At 32.4% G+C, this 18585-nt stretch overlaps 2 protein-coding genes across 7 annotated transcripts; one reads left to right on the top strand and one right to left on the bottom strand.

Annotated features, from left to right (window-relative positions):
• Positions 1 to 650: 650 nt before the first annotated feature.
• On the bottom strand, positions 651 to 17384 carry LOC128394116 (myosin-I heavy chain-like). Of its 6 annotated transcripts, none has more exons than XM_053354373.1 (11): positions 16956 to 17384; positions 15375 to 15649; positions 15221 to 15283; positions 13980 to 15062; positions 13546 to 13911; positions 12003 to 12937; positions 11667 to 11690; positions 4461 to 6051; positions 1946 to 4384; positions 1765 to 1872; positions 651 to 1684 (listed from the first exon to the last, which is right to left on the bottom strand). In XM_053354373.1, the coding sequence occupies exons 2-11, from the start codon at positions 15477 to 15479 to the stop codon at positions 1238 to 1240; spliced, it is 7161 nt and encodes a 2386-aa protein (XP_053210348.1). In that variant the 5' UTR covers positions 15480 to 15649; positions 16956 to 17384; the 3' UTR covers positions 651 to 1237. The 6 variants fall into 6 exon arrangements, with proteins under 6 accessions (XP_053210348.1, XP_053210351.1, XP_053210347.1 ...); XM_053354376.1 differs by lacking the exon at positions 16956 to 17384 and adding an exon at positions 16604 to 16869; XM_053354372.1 differs by lacking the exon at positions 16956 to 17384 and adding an exon at positions 16140 to 16597.
• LOC128394131 (cuticle protein 14-like) lies at positions 8275 to 9157 on the top strand. The gene has a single exon (XM_053354397.1). The coding sequence runs from the start codon at positions 8360 to 8362 to the stop codon at positions 9014 to 9016; it is 657 nt and encodes a 218-aa protein (XP_053210372.1). The 5' UTR covers positions 8275 to 8359; the 3' UTR covers positions 9017 to 9157.
• Positions 17385 to 18585: the final 1201 nt, after the last annotated feature.

Genomic DNA, 18585 nt, shown 5'->3' with positions numbered 1-18585 from the left:
ATCAAATGGCTAAATCGCCAACTTTTACACTGACTCGTTCTAATTTACTTATAATTTTGGTGTACAAATTGATAAAATCATTGATTAAGGCATAATTGGAAAAGCATGCAAGTATTAATAAAATCATTAATTGTGACCCATGTTCATGTTTCCTCGTTCTAAATAATTTTATATATCGACCAATGAGTCGATATTAGATTGAATATAATCGATGCAAATTCAACATTACATCAAATTGTTGCGTTGAATTGAAATCCAAGTCGAATTGTGAAAACGATTAGCAAATAACTTTTAGAATCACTGAATTGAATCAAAATAAACAATCAAATAGTGTCACCAAAAATAATCCATCAGCAGTCGCTAAGTTTCATGAAAAAATGAACTTTCCTTGATTGTTCAAGACAACTAATAGTATGACGATAATTAAAGCTTGATTGTAAGACGCTGAAACAATCAAGTTATGATGATGAAAGTAAAAAAAGATGATAACCAGATCATTGAGATTGTAAAGATTTTCCATCTCTAGTCAATTTTCGCAATTCAAATTGTATGTGTAATCAAACTGATTGTTTACCCGATTTTCTTGCTCAACCAAATGAGATTGACTAATTAAACAACTTGTACAGTCGTAAAATTTAACGAGCAAGAGGTTAAGATGAACGTGATCCATAAGGAAAAAGTTTAATTGGATAATCATTCACAACAAAGTTTACATAATTTGGATGATCATTTGATTGCAATGGTGGAAATGATTGTGATTATGTTTACTTTTTCACGACAATCAGACCATCAAAAGAAATACGATTAACTTGAGCAAGAAAATGTTTAAAGGGCTAAAAGACAATGAAAAGAGGCTCATCTATGTTCATTCAGATGTTGTCACTTATTATCATTTAAAAGGTAAGTGACTTGCGAGGTGACAAACATTAGAAACAATAATATGAACCAATCAACTAGAATTGATTATCAACTCTTGTGAGTGTATTTATAAAAGCAAAACTTGTTACATTGAGTCAATATTAAAAGCTAAGCTATGAATGAGGGTCAAGGATCAGGGAGAAAGGGTCATCTTAATTAGATTGCTTATGGGTTGATGATTAGAGATCAAGAAGATAATGAAATTTTTCTTTGCTTTTCTTTTTTTTCTTTTCGCTTTTGTTTTTGTTTCGTTAAATATTATAATATTTCCAATAAAACAGAAGAGATTTTTTTGTTTTCTCATTAACTGGATTTCGGGTTAAACTTGTTCAGCTTCCGTCATGATTACGGGAGGTGGTTTATAGAGTATACTCAAAGGTCGAGATCGACGATGGGTTGGTTGGAATTGAGGATTTGGGTGAAATTGGGGATGATTAGGACGATGATGTTGGTGGACAATATTTGATCCTTGTGCTTGTAAATGCATTTGAAGTAGATTTTGGTGTTGCTGTTGTTGTTGTTGAAGTTGCTGATGCGAAGTGTAAGTAGTATAATTATTCTGATTTTGATTATGATTTGCGTATAAACTTTGTTGCTCGACAATTTGTTGCCTTTGTTGTAGCGAAGGTCGTGGAGGAGGTAGAGGTGGATTACATTTCTGTGATTTAGGTGCCAAATCAAACTCAACGGATTTACGACGACCAACACCTCGTTCTTTGGCGATTACTGTGGTGTAGTCACGAATTATTTGAGCAATTTGCAAGGCCTGAAGAGAAAACGAATGAGCGATGGAAAATTGATCAATCAGTTTGTTGGAAAAATTCATTTCTTTTTAAATTAACTTACCTGTTGTGTTAAGAAGATATATTTTTTGCCCATTGCAACAATCATTAAACTGTTTGCTGATGGAGTATAATCAACCATGTGTAGATAGTCACAGCTTGTTAATACATTCTGGTGATTAATGGGAAAGAAAGATAATCAATTAGAATCAATAATTATATCGTAATTTGAATAGTAATCTTACCCTAGTTTTCAGTTCAAGTAAATGCATTCCAGTTTGATCTATGGCCAACCATAGACTTCGAGGCCATGATGAGGTATATGTTTGAGTGACCTCAAAAAGGGTCGCTCTGTGAAGAGGCCATGACTGGATTAGATTAAAGAATGATTGTTTAGCGGTTTCTGCATCCATTCCTTTCATTGTTTGGTGTTGAGTTACAACAGCTTCGGGAGATATTTGTAAAAGAAGGCGAGGTGGAAGACAACGGGGAATATTTTGACGATAATCGGCAAGATTATCATCGAAATCACCCAATTCCAGTTGAGCTTTGAGAGCACATAGCATAATAGCTTCTTGTTCAGTTATTGGGAAACGATCGTGTCTTATATTATGGACAACTTGATGGAAGAGCAGTTCTTTTTCTACAGGATCTTTCAGATCAATGTACGAATCGAGGAAAAGATGTTTTTTAAATACGAAGAAATGTTGAGTCTTGCGAGGAATAAGTTTCCCTTGATCTTCATGCCAACGTTCCCAGAAGGCGATTGCATCGCCGACCTTTTCTTCGGGTTGCAAGGCCTGTTCACTTGTGCCACCAAGACTTTGGTAAAGAGCGTAACCAGGACAATTGGGTCGAAGACCAATTTTAATTTGTATTTGTTCAATTACTTCCGATATGGTTGCACAAGCATCGAATTCAACTGCTTGGAATTGGCCATCGAGAAAATGAATTCGAGCATAAATACGTCGACATTCAATTGTACTTAAAATTTCCAATCGAGAGGGAGTTATTTTTCGTCCTCTTGTTTCCAAAGTTCCTTGAAGATTTTTCAATGCAAATTGAGCAAATTTTCCCTCCTCGGTCACTTCGTCCAATGAACGTTTCCGCAAGTGAGCGTGTAAGTAACTTAATATCCGTCTATCGGTTGGGTAAGTTATACTACAGGCGAGCACCAATAACTGCCAATGGCGGATATTTACTTTACTATTTGGATCTGGATGATCAGTTGTTTGTTTAATCAATTGAAGGAAAAATTCATTCTTAAATATATCGGATGCATCTTTGCGGGTACACCGATCAATTATCGATTGAGCTAATCGAATATGATCTTTCTCTTTTACTCGAAGCCATTCATTTTCATCATTTGATTGTTGATTACCATTCTCTTCCTCAGAAGGAAGATTACTTGATGATAAAGCATCTTGAGCAAACGAGTGACCAGAATATGTAAGGATCGCGTTGAAGTTGTTAATTGATGTCGATTCCAGATCAGGATCTGAAATGACTAAAATACTATTCTGAAGGGTCGATTTAGAATAAGCCCAAAAAGAGTGTGGATAATGTTTGAAACATTCAGCTTCGAATTCACCTCCAAATTCCATCTTAATCTTGTCCATTCGAACTTTATTTAGTTTTCTCAATGTATTCCGAACGAAACCAAGGTTACCTTCAATAGATTTTCGAAGGATACCCGAATCGATAAGAACCTTTCGACTATTCATCACTTCTTGATGATATTTCATACGATCTTCTAAGGACATTTTCAGCAAACGACGAGTAGGAACATGATTTGTATTGGAGCTGTTAATTTGGTTCTTTGTTTCCACAATTTGACGATTATTATTATTATGGACGAAATTACCTCCTTTTCTTAACCAGGAACTTAAAGATGGACAATAACTGGTGACAAGAGCTGCAATTTCATCTTTTTGTTTTGTCTCAAAAGTAAAAAATTTATGAGTCTCAGATAATTTAGATGATAATTGGAATGTGATGAAATTATCTTGACCCTGATAAACACTCATTGATTCAATATTAGAGTAAAGATAAGCCTTCATGATTGATTTTTCCGTTGGATTGACAAGTAAAATACCTTGACTGTTAACACCAAGTAATAAATTATGTCCATAGGAAAGGTAACCTTTGTATGATACCGGGAACAAAGCTGCCCCATACAATGGATATTGCATGACAACCGATAAGTACCAAACTTTGGCAATTAAATCGGGTTTACCTTTACCGTACCGTTGATGACTTTCCAATATTTTTGCAGACCATTCTTTGTTACTTCGATTGGGATATGCTTTACGAATTCTAGAGCAAAGATAATAATCAATGTCTTCATATTTATCGATACTTTGACGCTCTTGAAAATCGCCCAATGATATTTGCGCTTGTAGACCAGCTAATTGCAATGCGATCCGTTCAGAGACCGGGAATTCATCTTTCTTAACGACACTATGAACAGCCTGAGCGTATAATAGATTAACTTCAACTGGATCATGAGGAATTTCTCGAGTATTTCGAATTAATCTTTTCTTGAAAACGAATCGATAATCGCTTCTAGAAGAAAGCGATGAACCTTTTCCAATACTTCCATATTTAGAGCCATAAATTGAATTCTTTTGATTTGATTCCCATTGAGATAAAATGTCGGCGATGTAATCGAAGCTTCGAATAACCTGTTGATCATTTAAAAAAAGAAAATATCACAATTAATTAAACGTAAGTTGAAAGAGATTAAATTATTGAACAAACCTTTTCGTATTCAGGAGTTTGCTCATAAATGGCCCAACCGTCAAGATTTTTGAGTCCAATTTTACCTGCCAAATGCATCATCGCATCGGCAGCGGTATAACAAGGGTGTAAATCGATAGCTTTTACTCTACCATCAAGAAAATGAAATCGACAAACAAGAGAAGATAAACTTTTAACAGCGTTAATCTCGAGACTAGAAGGAGGCATTCGACGGGAAGTTTGAACCGAATTCTTTGGATGAAGATTATCCAAACAAAATTGAGCATAACACGAAATAGCGGCATCTTTGCGAAGATATTTTCGTAAAAAGGAATAAAAATATTTAGAGAAAATTTTACCCGGTTGGAAAGCGGCACTTGTTAGACCAAGAAGTACCCAAGCTTTTAGAGTTTCCTCTCGAGATGGATTGTTAGTCGATTGACGAACCAATTGTACGAAGATCTCATCACGAAGTTCCTCCCTTTCTATACCTTTAACTACAATCGATTGGATTAATTTGATTTCTGATTCACTTTTTAAATCTTGAGAAAGATATTTATGAATCTCTTTGAACAATGTACAAGCTAAAATGGCGTTTTCTGGATCATGCATATGTATATGACTGGTTGGAATGCTATTCATTGGATTCCATGTTAACATCTCTCCTTTGTTTAATACTTCGTAATCAGACTCAACTTTCTTACGACGGGTTAAAGTTCGCATTACAGATGAACCATAAGTAGAGTCTCGAGTGTGAGAATTAAAGTATTTATTGGCAAATTCCAGCATTTCGAAAGCTCGATTGTTTTCCACATCATTACCTTCCATATCAGCAGAGGCTCTGCCACGTTCAATTGCCTTTAATTGTTGTTCTTCCTGTAATTGCATCAACTTCCTATCAACACGTTGTTTCCTTCGTTCTTCCATATTTGGTTGAAGGTCGTTGTTTATATCGTTAATAGATTGTTGTGATTGTAATTGATGTTGTTGGTGATGGAAAGGTGAAGATTGTTGTTGAGTAAGTTGATCCTTTCTGGTTAAAACTCCGTTCATATTAGGATACCCATTAGGGTCTTTGGGATAGCCTAAAGGTATTCCGTTGGGCAATGGGGCATAAATTTGCTGATCATCAACTGGTTGACTTTTGTCAAGAGGAAAACCGTTAATTGATGTTGGTGCAACTTCTTGGGTTGGTTTAGGTATTGTACTCATTGGCGGTGGAGGCGGAGGAGGTGGTGGGGGTTCAAATTGATTGAAACTTGCTGGAATGGGCGGTGGTGGCGGTGGAATAGGAGGTGGTGGAGGTAAATCACTTCCTTTGTCTATCTTTAGATTTTCAAGTTCCGTTATATGAGCTTCCGCATTTTCGATCAATTTATCAAACTGTCGATTTATCTCTTCAGCACTTGCTTTACCATCTCGTTCAGTTAATTCCGTTAAAAATGCAAACATCTTGTCCAAATCAACGTAATTACTTTCAGAACCATTTGACCCCAAAGTACCAGTCGAGATCGCTGATCCAATTGATGAATAATCATTAGATAAATTTTTGTTAAGTAAACCACTTTGCTCCATCATTTGAGTGATATTTTCAATCTCAGTTTGTGCCAATCTAGAGATTTAATCAATTCACAAAAAAATAAACAGATTAGATTACAATAATTAGCATAATCAATTATAAATAAATTCTAGCACATTAATGAATTATAATCAAGCACAAGATAAACGGGATAGTTTTTCAATTCATTGATTAAATGCAAACTAACACGTGCATCAATTCAATCCAATCAAATAAACATCGAAAACCATATTGATTAAATAATTAGTATAAAGAAATAAATGAAAACAATTAACAAACATAATCTTTCAACAACAAGAGGATATGAAAAAATTAAACATTAATAATAATTAACGGTAAGGATTGAAAAGGATAATGGTAAGAGAGTGTTGAGAAAGTGTTGATATACTAATTGTGATTTTAATCGGGATGAAACAATCAACGTAATTATGACTATGAATATCTAACCATTTGAGTTTTAATGATGAAGGAGGAAAATTGTGAAATCATAACTTATACTCAATGGTTATACATTTAATCAATGGAATCATCATCACAATTAAGTTAATAGTAATCGTGTAAATATTCATCGTGTTGGTAATATTGAAAAAAACGGAAACAAGATGAGAAACCAATTCATAATTAACAACTACAATTCCTAAATCCCATTAAGATTAGAGGTAAACATGGTGATCACCAACAGTGGATCTTATTAGTTTAACACTTTGAATTTAAATATGTAAATTGGATGATTAATTATCATCACTTAAGAAAAATATAATCCAAACCATGGTGGTTCAAGATCCCGCAGATAATTTAAGTGAATTGAAATTATACATTATCACCAAAGGTGAATTATAATAATCATCTTAATGTTGGGTGCAAAGTAGTTGATGATTGTGGTTTAATCAACAAATTCAAGAGAAAAGGGTTGATTAAGTAAATGTAAATTAGCAAACTTCATGTTAAGTTCATGTTGAGAGAGTTGAAAAAATATATGAGTTTTTTTACCTTCACCACAGAATCTCAACCTTCAAAAGTGAAATTGATCTCGTGCAAATGATTTAGTTGATTAATTTGATGGTTAATTTTTTCTAATAATTGGTGTTACTTGACAAGCAGTTTTTACCAGTTTTCTTACATTGGAAAAACTTGTTTATCAACAATTAAATTTAATATATTAATAGTTTCATTTCATTGTTGTAGTGCTTGATTCTTGATCATTTTGTTATGATTAAGTTATTTCCGATTAACTTGATTGATTTTTCAAGGTAAAAGATACAAGGTATGGCGGTAAAGGTTCATCATTTACTATTGTATTAATATCTATCGCATGATTATCATGATTGTTGCTGATCAATAACAATTGATTAAGGGTTAATAATCTTAAATTTGATAAACACTCAACATGCAGTGTGATCATTCAAAGTGTTTAGTTTGTCTCATGATGATCAGTAACAATTCAATTGATGACAAGTAGGTAATAATTAATCATGACGATTTTAATTAGTTAACTAATTGCATAATTTTATAACTTAGAGAGAGAGAGAGAGAGAGAGAGAGAGAGAGATAGAGTGATGGAGAAGGTCTCTTATCCTCTCTATCTGGTCCTCTGGATGATAAGGGAATATAAGAGTAGGAGGAGAAAAGAAAGAATTGAAACTTAAGACGATTAAATGAATTGGAAGAGAAAATTTGAAATTCTATGGAAAGAGAGAAAATGATTTTGTAGAAATGGTAACAAGAATAGAAACGAATTGATTCATAATTGTAATAGAAAAGTTTTAAATGTTTATGAGTTTGCAACAGTTTTTAATTTACTCGCACAGTTACTGATAATTAGTAAAAGATAAATATAATCAGATGACCATTTGAAAAGATATCACCAGTTACATGAGAGGACATTGATTATAATCATATCTTTGGGTTAACTTGATCTCTCATTGATTACATTATCGTCGCGAGTAAATTAAATGTGGTTGTATAGTAGGCGAAAAGTGGAAAATGTCAATTTTAGAATATCTAAAATACTAATCGAGTGAGAATAAGGAACGATTGAGACACAAAATAAACGGTAGTTCAGATAAGATCAAGGTAAAAGATCGAGAAAAGTTCATCATGATAATTGTCACATGATTCGTTAAAGTAATAAATAATTTACATGATTTGAATAGCTAAAAGCTGTAAAAGTTTTGTCACCAAAGAGAAACTTTAAAATAACCAACAATAGTTTCGGAGCTTTTCGTCTACTATATAAAACGAAAGGAGTTTCGAGAAATTATCATTCAACTGTCCAAACCAACAACGAAAACAACAACAACAACAACTAAACGAAAACATTTAAAACTTTTCTATTAAAACAATGAATCAATTGGTTGCTATTCTTTTCTTTGCTCTTGTTGCTCTTTCTACAACAATTAGTGCTACAAATCACGGTGACGGAGGTCAGAGTAAAATTTATCGAAACCAAGATGTGAGTGGAAAATACAATTTTGGTTATGATATCAATGATCCTTGGGGATCATCCAACTACCGACAAGAATCTGGTGATGGTTGGGGTAATGTCCACGGTTCATATGGACTTAAACTTGCCGATGGTCGTCACCGAACTGTTAACTATATTGCCGATAAAAGTGGATTCCGAGTTAAATTGGACTCAAACGAACCATCTGTTGACTCAATCGACTCTGCTGATGCCATTTACAATGGTGCTGATCCTTCTGGTCACAGTTACACTAATATTATCTCAGGAAACAAGGGAAACCATTACAATCACCATGATGGTTACAATCATGATGGTCGTCATCATGTTGGCTCATGGAACAATGGAAACCAATACCCAAACCAATACAACAATTACAACCAACACCGAAACCAATATCAAAACCAATACCAACATGGTCCATACCACGGACAGAATCACGATTCATGGAATAACAAAGATTCTTGGAATAATAAAGATTCATGGAAACAAGAAACAAACACGACAATTGGGCCAAAAATTAAGACCTTTTCCTAACAGTCTCGTCTTCTCTTTCAAAACTATTAATTAAAATATTAATTTAATCATCTCCAGGCTCTTGTAAATTTTTGTACACTCAGTTATTATTTAATTCTCAATTTAATTTCAAAGCAATAAAAACATCTAAATTCAGCCGAATTCGAAATTATCTCAATTTATGATCTAGAATTTTTACTTCCTTATCCCACAAATGTTGATTATAAAGATGTAAATTTCATTTTACTTGAATTTCCATGAAGATTTAATATGAAATTGTCATAATTTCTAAGCACCGATTACTAAGACTAGACCTTAGAGATGTAATATTGTGATGATCATTGATATAATAACCAAAATCGTATTTAATACACAATTTGATTGTTACAATTCATCTTGAAGAATGTCGACTCGATTCTGAATTTAGCTTAGACCTTTTTATTTATCACTATCATCACCCAAATTCAAATGTTCATTTACATCCTCATCCTAATCTGAGAGAGAGAGAGAGAGAATCTATCAAGTATGATCTGTATCATCAAGGGGAACTTTATTCAAGTTGCAATGTCATAAATGAAAAGCATCATGGTAAATCATTGAAAGTATTAACCCAATTACTTAATAATTTCATCATTATAAAGCTTCCTAATACTCAAATTAGGTAAACTTGATATCAAGGAAATTGACCTCAAGAGAAGGGAAGAGAAATGATGAACAGGAAGAGGAAGTGGAAAAGAGGAGAATGTGAATCAATCAAAATCATAAATTATCACAACTTTTAGGTGAATTAAGCTCATGAAAGCAAAGTAAACAAAACCATGACAAGATATCTTGATCAACTTAACAATTTCTGATCAATTAATATTAATCATAAAAGGAAAGTTTTAGGTTTAGTAAGAAAATAAATCAATTTTCTTGTAATAGTTAAAAGTGTCAATTTAAATATGAAAATTTCATCAATCGAATAGCAAAACAAAATCATTGTTACAACAATGATATTCAATCAAGTACTACCAAACTTGATTGTGATTTATGAGTAAACCAGTTACATTATTTATATTGTTACAAGTATATTATTATAAGGAGAAACCAGAAAGAACAACAAATAATTAGTCTATGTGTTTTACTCTAACCTTATAATAGTAATAACAAATTTGAGGTAAGATTGAATATCGATTGATGACAACGCCCTACAATTGATGAACCTCTATGTTATCCCTCTTTCTATTTCTCTGTCTTCTCTTTTATCTTCATCTTCTATCCCATTTCAACTCCTTCTTTCAACCCATCCCTGTAAACCATTTCTATCATTCTTATTATCATCATTTTCATTTAAGCTTCTCTTCAACATGTAGCTAATCAAATGCTATTCTGAAACTTGCGTATCAAATATAAAGAGAGAGAGAGAGAGAGAGAGAGAGAGAGAAAACAATAACATCAATAAGAGATGATGCTCAATGAATGATAATACGTGAGGCTTTTTATAACATTATTCTTTGCTATTTATTAAAAAAGGAAAAACAACAATGTGAGAGAGATGGGAAACTGTATTATCTTATTCAACTGTATGATGATTCTGATAAATATGGTGAAAACGGAAGCATGTGAATAGGTTCCATGGGAAAAAAAGTGATGAGTTAGTTGATAATAGTGAAAACTGGGAGTGACTTTTAGCAAAAAATGACAGTAATAATGTTCAGTATTGAAAAGACAATGTGTAGTTTTAAGATTGGCCCTTATCAAGAGTTATGATTATGACCAATGGTCATTAACATCAAGACAGTGAAACTTGACTCTATTGAGGGTCAATAATATGATCAACATATGATCAACCGAGTCTATTGTCATAAACAATAGGCAAAGATAGAAGCTAAAAAAACTAAGAGATCTAAATTCATTTGTCAAAGTAACACCAATCATCGGGAAGGACTTGAAGACAGTATTAATAATAATTGAGTGATGATTATTTATGATATTATTTATAATCTGATAAAGTGTATAATCCTGTGGTATTTAATTAAGTTAATCTGAAGATTAAACAATCAAAAAGGTTTCAGCTGAAATTGAATGGAAAAGCTTACAAGTTAAGCTGATGAAAACAGTTTCTTCTGTTGATGAGGTGAATTTTTCTCATGAAAAAGTGTGAAAATTAACTGAATAGATCTTAATTCATAATCAATCTATGAAATGTTAATTAACCCAAATTTTTGAGTGATTTTCTTTCTGTTTCATAAGGTTACTTAAGGAATAGCAATTAAGTCAAAAGTTTAGTCAAGTTATTGATGAAAAAAAGCTTCATAGAGCCAATTGTTCAGTTTCGATGACGATGTCAACTCTCAATTAGCAGGATGATTTCAGTGGTATCATGAAATGTATCGAGTCAATTATTCATGCATATTCATAACAAGGGAAATTAACAAGACAATAACTAAAAAATACAATTGAATCAATGATCAAAAGATGAGAGTGAACATCAAATCTTTTCCTGTAAATGTCATAATCTTAATAATGCTTGAATATCAAACAACAAGATGCAAAGACTTTCCATTAACTAATAGGAAAAGATATTCATGATCATCTAACATGAATTGAATGATGAACAGGAAGAAAAAGAAATGATTTCGATCATTTTATCAATTATATTGGAATAATTTGAATTAATCTACTATACCCATAACGTTCCTCCAATAATTTGCTGCATTGATCAGGAAAGAGAAGGAGAAGATAATTTAATTTCTAATCATCATGTTAAGTATCAAACTCGTGGAAAGTTAGTTAATGAACCAATGATAACTAAGCTAATTATTAACTAATCGAGGTAAGTAGTTAATGAATGAAAACAAAATAACTGTAACGCTTAACTGCTACAACTACTGTCAATAATTTCATTAGATGAATCAATAAGATAGTGAATCAAGTCACCATAAGATTAACCTGAAATTGATACTTTGATTCTAATTAGGTAAATAAAGATAATATAACACAAGATGATTATAATTGTACTTACAATAAAGATTCATCTAGATCAGTTTTGTTGATTTCATTGTTGTTCCTGTTGTTGTTATTGTTGTTATTATCATCGCCATCATTGGACTGATTGATTCCATTGGGAAATGATTGTTTATTATGATTTACATTTGATTCATTTTCTTTGAGTTTCTTTTGCTCGAAAATTTTTCTCTCTTGTTCTTCTATTTCCTTTTCCCTCATATCCGCTTCAACTCTTTTCATTTGTCTCAAAGCAGCAGCGACCTCCCGGTCAAACATACCACGAACATAGGATTGAATGGTGACCGCTGCTCGTCTCTTTCTCATGAAAGCTAAACACTGCCGATGACCACGGAAGTAACGTTGAATGGTGATTGCTGAATTTCTCATGATTAAATATTCTTTAGAATATTTGTAGCCTTTCCAATTTGACTGAATAATTACAGCCATTTGATTGAGAATTAAAGTTCTCTGTTCATCTAATAGCTCATATACAATCGCTTTTAGGAAAACTCTATTGATTCCAATCTGCCATTCATCTTCTGGTAAAGATAATCCTTTCAATATATCAACACATAATTTAGATTTATCACCATGTAACTTGACTCTTTTCAGAACACATTTGTATCTGGTAACAAAATCTTCGAAGGTAAAATGTATCGGGTAACCCTCACGTCTTATCCTTATGATATCCAACATCCCAAGGTATTGAAGTTGCGTTAAAACTTGCTCACTATCATAACAATCAGCTGATTTTTTCATATTTGGTTTAATACAACGAACATACCATGGATTAGTTGAATGAAGTACATCAACTAATGCAGTTAATTGTAATCGAAAGGCATCAGCTACAGTTGGTCGACCTTTAGAGGTCGTTGAATTTTGAGCACTACATGGACGAGGTAAAGTTGATCCACCAGGTCCTATTCTTGATGTTGATATACCAATTAAATCCTAGAATCAAACAATAAGTAAATTCAGTTTCATGATGTTAATGTTGAACAGAAAACAAGACTATTTTTAGGTCAATGCTTGAGAAATAAAAAATAATGCTAACGATTATTATTACAACTAGAGAAAAAGTAAATTCTTCAAATATTTATAATAACAAGAATAACTATTATGTACGTAATCTTAAATAGCCATTATTACTACATAATAGTTGCCAAATAAAACGTAATCATCATTAACGTCCAACTTGGGAGCTTGTAATGGTTGAGATTTTCACTTTTCCTAAATTACATGTAAGAGAGACACTTACATTGAAAGAAGGTCAATTTCATGTTTTTTAAAGTGATTACTTTAAATCTTTTGGTAAATAGTAACATGATTGACAAGCAACATTTCATTTCAATTTGATAATGAAACATTTAAATATCTCACCAATTGTTTGTTATTGTATCAAAGTCATTTGAAATTTAAAACATCTTCAATCAAATTGTGTTCTAAACTATAATTAGAGGTGAAAAATTGACTTTTCTTGTATTCTAACGTGTTCAAATCACTTTTTTAGAGCTTACTGTTTGGACAAAATGGTTGAATAGTATTTTCATTTATCTTACCTGGAATTGGACCAAATCTTTGATGAAAACATTTTTTGATCCTGACATGAGGTCAAAAAGTTGATCTTGTTGCACATCTTTACTTTTGTCCAAAAATCCGTCGACTTTGTAGATAACTTGACCAGCGTAATGTTTGATTCCAAATTGTTGACTCCAATTGCGACGATCATCCCCACGAACGTAACAAGGATGCGATTCAAATTCGGAGTGTAATTTATTTACATAACTGGTATCACTTCCTTTTGGTACTCGACACTCTTCCGTTAAAAGACGGAAAATACATTTAGGAGGTTTTTCCAATAATTCTAGACAAGGAGTATTATCGGTGAAGTTTATGTGTGAAAAGTTAATTCCCTCTTGTCGATACTGAAAAATAAGAACAGAATTGAAAGAGAAATGAAATAGAAATAGATTCTAAGTGTTAATCAATTTACCATTTCTTGTTCTAAAGCAAACACATAATGATTGAAGAATCGGTGAAGTTTTTCGTTTGCATAATTAATGCATAATTGCTCGAAACTGTTGGTAGCGAAGTTTTCGAATCCAAAGATATCAAGTACTCCCAAAAATCTTGTCTGACTATCTTTTCCTGGAGCTGTACAAGTATTAATGTAATTTACTATCCAGGAAAATGTTCGCGAGTAAAGAGCTTTCGCCATAGCATGACGATTCTCTCTCGCCTCATGTACCTTGAATGGTATCTCTGTTATATTGCCACGAACATTAATCTGCCGTTGAAGAGTAGCCTGTGTAAGACGAACAGCGTCCAGTCCAAGAAGAGTCGCTACAGTTGCGAGAATCTCTTCATCCTCTGCTTTTAATTTACACCTTTCACCGTCTTGATAATCCTCGAACATTATATTTCCCAACCAAAGGATTGCACTGAGCACCGAGAAAATGCCATCACACATTTCGGTGGGCATATAAAGCACCGACATTGCCAATCGTAATGATTCAAAAGCCGCATTATCATCAACCCCATCGATCCGATAACAACCACTTTGACTTAAGTAAGCATAATTTTCTGCTTTCTCGACTAGAAATTGGTTTCGTATCTCATGATTATTTGCTGCAGCGGCGACCAGCTGATAGAAGACGTGGTAGTTTCTTTCACCTTTTGATTGGAAATTTAATCTCGATTGTTCTAACAGGTAATCTTGGATTATACATCCTTTTATTTGGCATCGACGGTCAAAACAAACTTGAATAAATTTACCAAAACGGGAGGAATTATCATTTCGAACCGTTTTAGCATTTCCAAAAGCTTCAAGAATCGTATTAGCTTCAAGAATTTGATGTTCCATCATTGTTGATGAACTTGATGTTATTGTACACAAATATTGAAGAATAAATTTCGTTGATTCAGTTTTACCAGCACCCGATTCACCACTAATTACACAAGCTTGATTAGTGTTGTCAGTTTGTAAACTACTGTAAGCTGCTTCTGCAATAGCAAATATATGAGGTTCTTGGCTTGACATTTTTTGACCTTGCCCATTATAAAGAAACACCCAATCCTATGAAAAATGATTAATATGATTGAAAAGATAAGATCAGAATATTAATATTTTAGGTTGAAACTAGAAAAAAGCATCAATCTTAATTATATTAATATTGTTTGAGGAACAACAAACAATATTTATTATCAAATTATAAACACAAGAGATCAACTTACAGTTTCGTAAATGGGCAGTTCTTTATATGGATTTACAGCTACTAAGATGGTTCCAGTATAAGTCTAGAAAGATAGAGGAAAATGTGATCAAGAGATAGAGAAATAAATATGACAATTAGAATTAATGGAAATTTAGAATAGAATACAAACTTACATATATTTTATCATTTTTATATCTAACACGAAGATTTGTGTTGATTCCATGCTCATCAATGTTTGATAGAGCAGTTAAATCTTGTACACCATCTTCAGCGGACATTTTGATTATAATGGTTAATTAAAATTGTATATTAAAGCTTAACAAGTAACTACATTTTATCATACAGAAAAAATCTCGACCCTTGATTTAATTTAGACGTAATTGAGATTCGGGTTCGTCCTTTTCCGGCCCATTATTTAGTAATCCATCCAAATGGAATTAAAAACAAGCTAAATGTAAATATTAGGAAGAATGAGAAAGAGAAAAAGATTAAGATTGAAGAATTAAATTTCAAATCTAATTGGAAGATTATTCCACTAGATTAACAAATTTAATATGTTTGACAATTGTAACTGTCTAATTGTAGAAAAGGAAAAACAAACAAACAAATAAATTGCGATTAAAACTCAATACCAAAGAGCGAGAAAGAGAGGAAGAAATGAAATACAATTAATCCAATGGAAATTGATTGATGAAAATTAGAAAATGACCACAAGGAAAAACTGTCATGTTTCTAGACACTAAAAGATCAACAATTAGAGTAGAGATGAGGTCAAATGGTAAAGGTGTGGTTAGTGGTAAATAAAGTAAGCAATTTGATTAGAGATTGGAATTGATTAAAAGGAAATCGAAGCAATCAAGTTAATTTGACGGTCAAAGTGTTGAACTTGAAAGATTAGTATCGAAAAGAAACAAAAACGAAAGAGAAAATAACCACACCTTTGGACAATTAAAATTCGAAGATTGAAAAAAGCGAAAATAAGATTAGATGAATGACCAAAGAAATAACAATTAGATCACAATTGGTAAGATAATTGAAACTCTCACTGATAAAGGAAACACTGGTTGATGTTGATACTTTTTCACTTGTTGACAAGAGTTGAATGTAAATAGTTGATTAATTGTTGAAAGTAAATAAATGAGATGAGATTAACGGTGATAAAGAATGAGAGAGAAATGTTGATGTTGTTGTGAAGACAACAAGTAAAAGAATGTTTCTAATCCTCTGATAGGAGACTGTCCGTTAAGGTTATTCTTTTTCACGCAAAATCTTTTTTTTCAATCAGTAGCAGCAAGAGAAAAACAAGAAAACACATTCAAGAAAAACAGTCGAATAAAAATGAGAGAAAAAAAGGTGATAACAAAATGGCGTCAATATGAATTACATAAAATCTATTAATTACTCAGCTTGTTGCACGTATTTTCTGATCTTTCGTTGATTTAAAGTAATCACAATTTCAATTGGAATGAAAAGAAACTTCTCTCTTCCAAAGTGTCCATCATTTTTTCAGCTCAAGAGAGAAACAGTAAAAAAGGAAAACCAGATTCTCACTAATCCAGATTGAATAAGGAAGCACCATCTATTGATCATGGAAACACTGATTCATTCCACTCATTTATCGATGAGAAAATAATTAAAAAGAAATAGAAAGAGAGATGAAGAGAGATGAAGATGATCTTTATCATCATCTGATGGTCAATGGCTTCTTAAGCTCTTCAAGAGTTTCACTTGGGCCCAAAGACTCAAAGACTTACGTGTTTGTTTTGCTTTTCACTTTCCTGTTTTGTGATTTTTTTGTTTTGTTAATTGATTCCAATTGATTCTGATTAGTTGACCACAGTTTCTTCAATCCAATTGACTGATTGTTGAAACAAATTAAAGAGTATCAACTGTACATTAGTTTCTTTTTTCCCACCCAATGTGGTTTCATGAAGAAAGAAAGAAAAGAAAGAGAAAAGAAAAAGAGAGAGAGATTCTTATGTCAGAGTAACTTTTGTTGTTTTTATAAACACAATGGTAAGAAAATGATGGAAGAGATAAGTTGCAATTAGATTGACCGGTTCATATTTCACGAGTAAAGAAGTAAAAAAAGGACTAATTAATTATATCACAAAAGAATGAAAATATTTAACAAATAATAAACTGGGTGTGATTTTGGGTTCGATGCACGAAATTATTGATCGACTTTTCATTTTCTTTTCTCACTTTTTTGGCTCCAATGGATCGATTGTTTCGATACATCGATGTTCTTTTTATTCACTTTTCAGACAATCGACTTGAATTTTTATTCTACTACGATGATCAGAAAGTTTTCCACAGAAAATCAAATTCATATTAAACATTGAATTACACAAAATTTACTTATTCTTCAAAAGTTCAAACGAAGCAATTAAAGGCGATTCTTACAGTGGGGGTGAAGATGATGAAATAAATCCAACAGAAAATGATAATCACACGGAAGAATCTCTAATATTTACTATCCCTTTTTCATCAAATTTCTCAGTGAAAATCAATTACACTTCGAACGAGTTTATAAACTACTGTTACTTTTTTAATTTCTTTTTCTCATGTTCCATCAAATCTTTTTCTTAATTCGCACCAAGATTAACCATTTACTCTAAAATTTAAAGTCATCGAAAAATTTTACATCCAATTGATTAATTAGTTCGCGAAGAGGATCATGAATGAAATTAATCGATCCAAATACTTGATTCTAATCATGCCGATAAAATCTTGTTTTTTTCTTTAAATTGACTAATTTGTTTATTTTGTTTTATATTTGAAAGAAACTAATAGTATTTACAGTTGATTTAATATGTATCATCATTAAAAAAACATAATTAGAACTCTAATGAGTTGATGTTCATCTTAAACGAAAAATCTACTCTTGGTGGTGGCGGTGGTTGAGGTTTAATTAATGCGGAGATGCTTTGAGAAGTTTCTTGGTGCAGTTGGAGGTGGTGGTGTGGGTGGTGATGGTGATGGCGATGGTGGATCCTGTTGTTGTTGTTGGTTTTGTTTTAGTGTTGCTGCTGTTGATAATCGGTTAACTAGTTCGATTGCTCGATCTTCATCTGATTTTCGACGAGGCAATGTAACATTATTCAATTGAGCTCTTGCTTCCAATATCCTTTGTTTTATTATCGGTGGTGTTGGTGGTGGTTGATATTCATGAAATGCAGGATTATCTTCTAGTTCAGTATTTAATGGTGCTATTTGTTTAGTTGACTTGATTGTTGACTGATGGATTTGTTTTTGTTGAATTTGAGAAGATAAATGTTGATTTTGATGAGATAATAATGAAGGAGGAGATGAACAGGGTGGTGGTGGTGGTACTTGTGGCTGCTTTGGACGTAATCAATTAATTAAAAGTTAAATTCCTCT

The sequence above is a fragment of the Panonychus citri genome, unplaced genomic scaffold (genome assembly GCF_014898815.1).
Source record: "Panonychus citri isolate SS breed McGregor unplaced genomic scaffold, ASM1489881v1 Contig00139, whole genome shotgun sequence".
NCBI classification, from domain to species: domain Eukaryota; kingdom Metazoa; phylum Arthropoda; class Arachnida; order Trombidiformes; family Tetranychidae; genus Panonychus; species Panonychus citri.
The sequence above is the reverse complement of the archived record's forward strand: the minus strand, read 5'-3'. Positions and strand labels throughout refer to the sequence as shown.

What these genes read in the sequence shown, in the direction of transcription:
- LOC128394131 (XM_053354397.1), top strand. Translation starts at nt 8,360, where the DNA reads ATGAATCAATTGGTTGCTATTCTTTTCTTTGCTCTTGTTGCTCTTTCT.
- LOC128394116 (XM_053354373.1), bottom strand. Translation starts at nt 15,479, where the DNA reads ATGTCCGCTGAAGATGGTGTACAAGATTTAACTGCTCTATCAAACATT. An exon ending in GATCTAGATGAATCTTTATT is followed by an intron (nt 11,691 to 12,002) that starts GTAAGTACAATT and finishes TGATCAATGCAG; the next exon opens with CAAATTATTGGAGGAACGTT. An exon ending in AAACTCCTGAATACGAAAAG is followed by an intron (nt 4,385 to 4,460) that starts GTTTGTTCAATA and finishes AATGATCAACAG; the next exon opens with GTTATTCGAAGCTTCGATTA.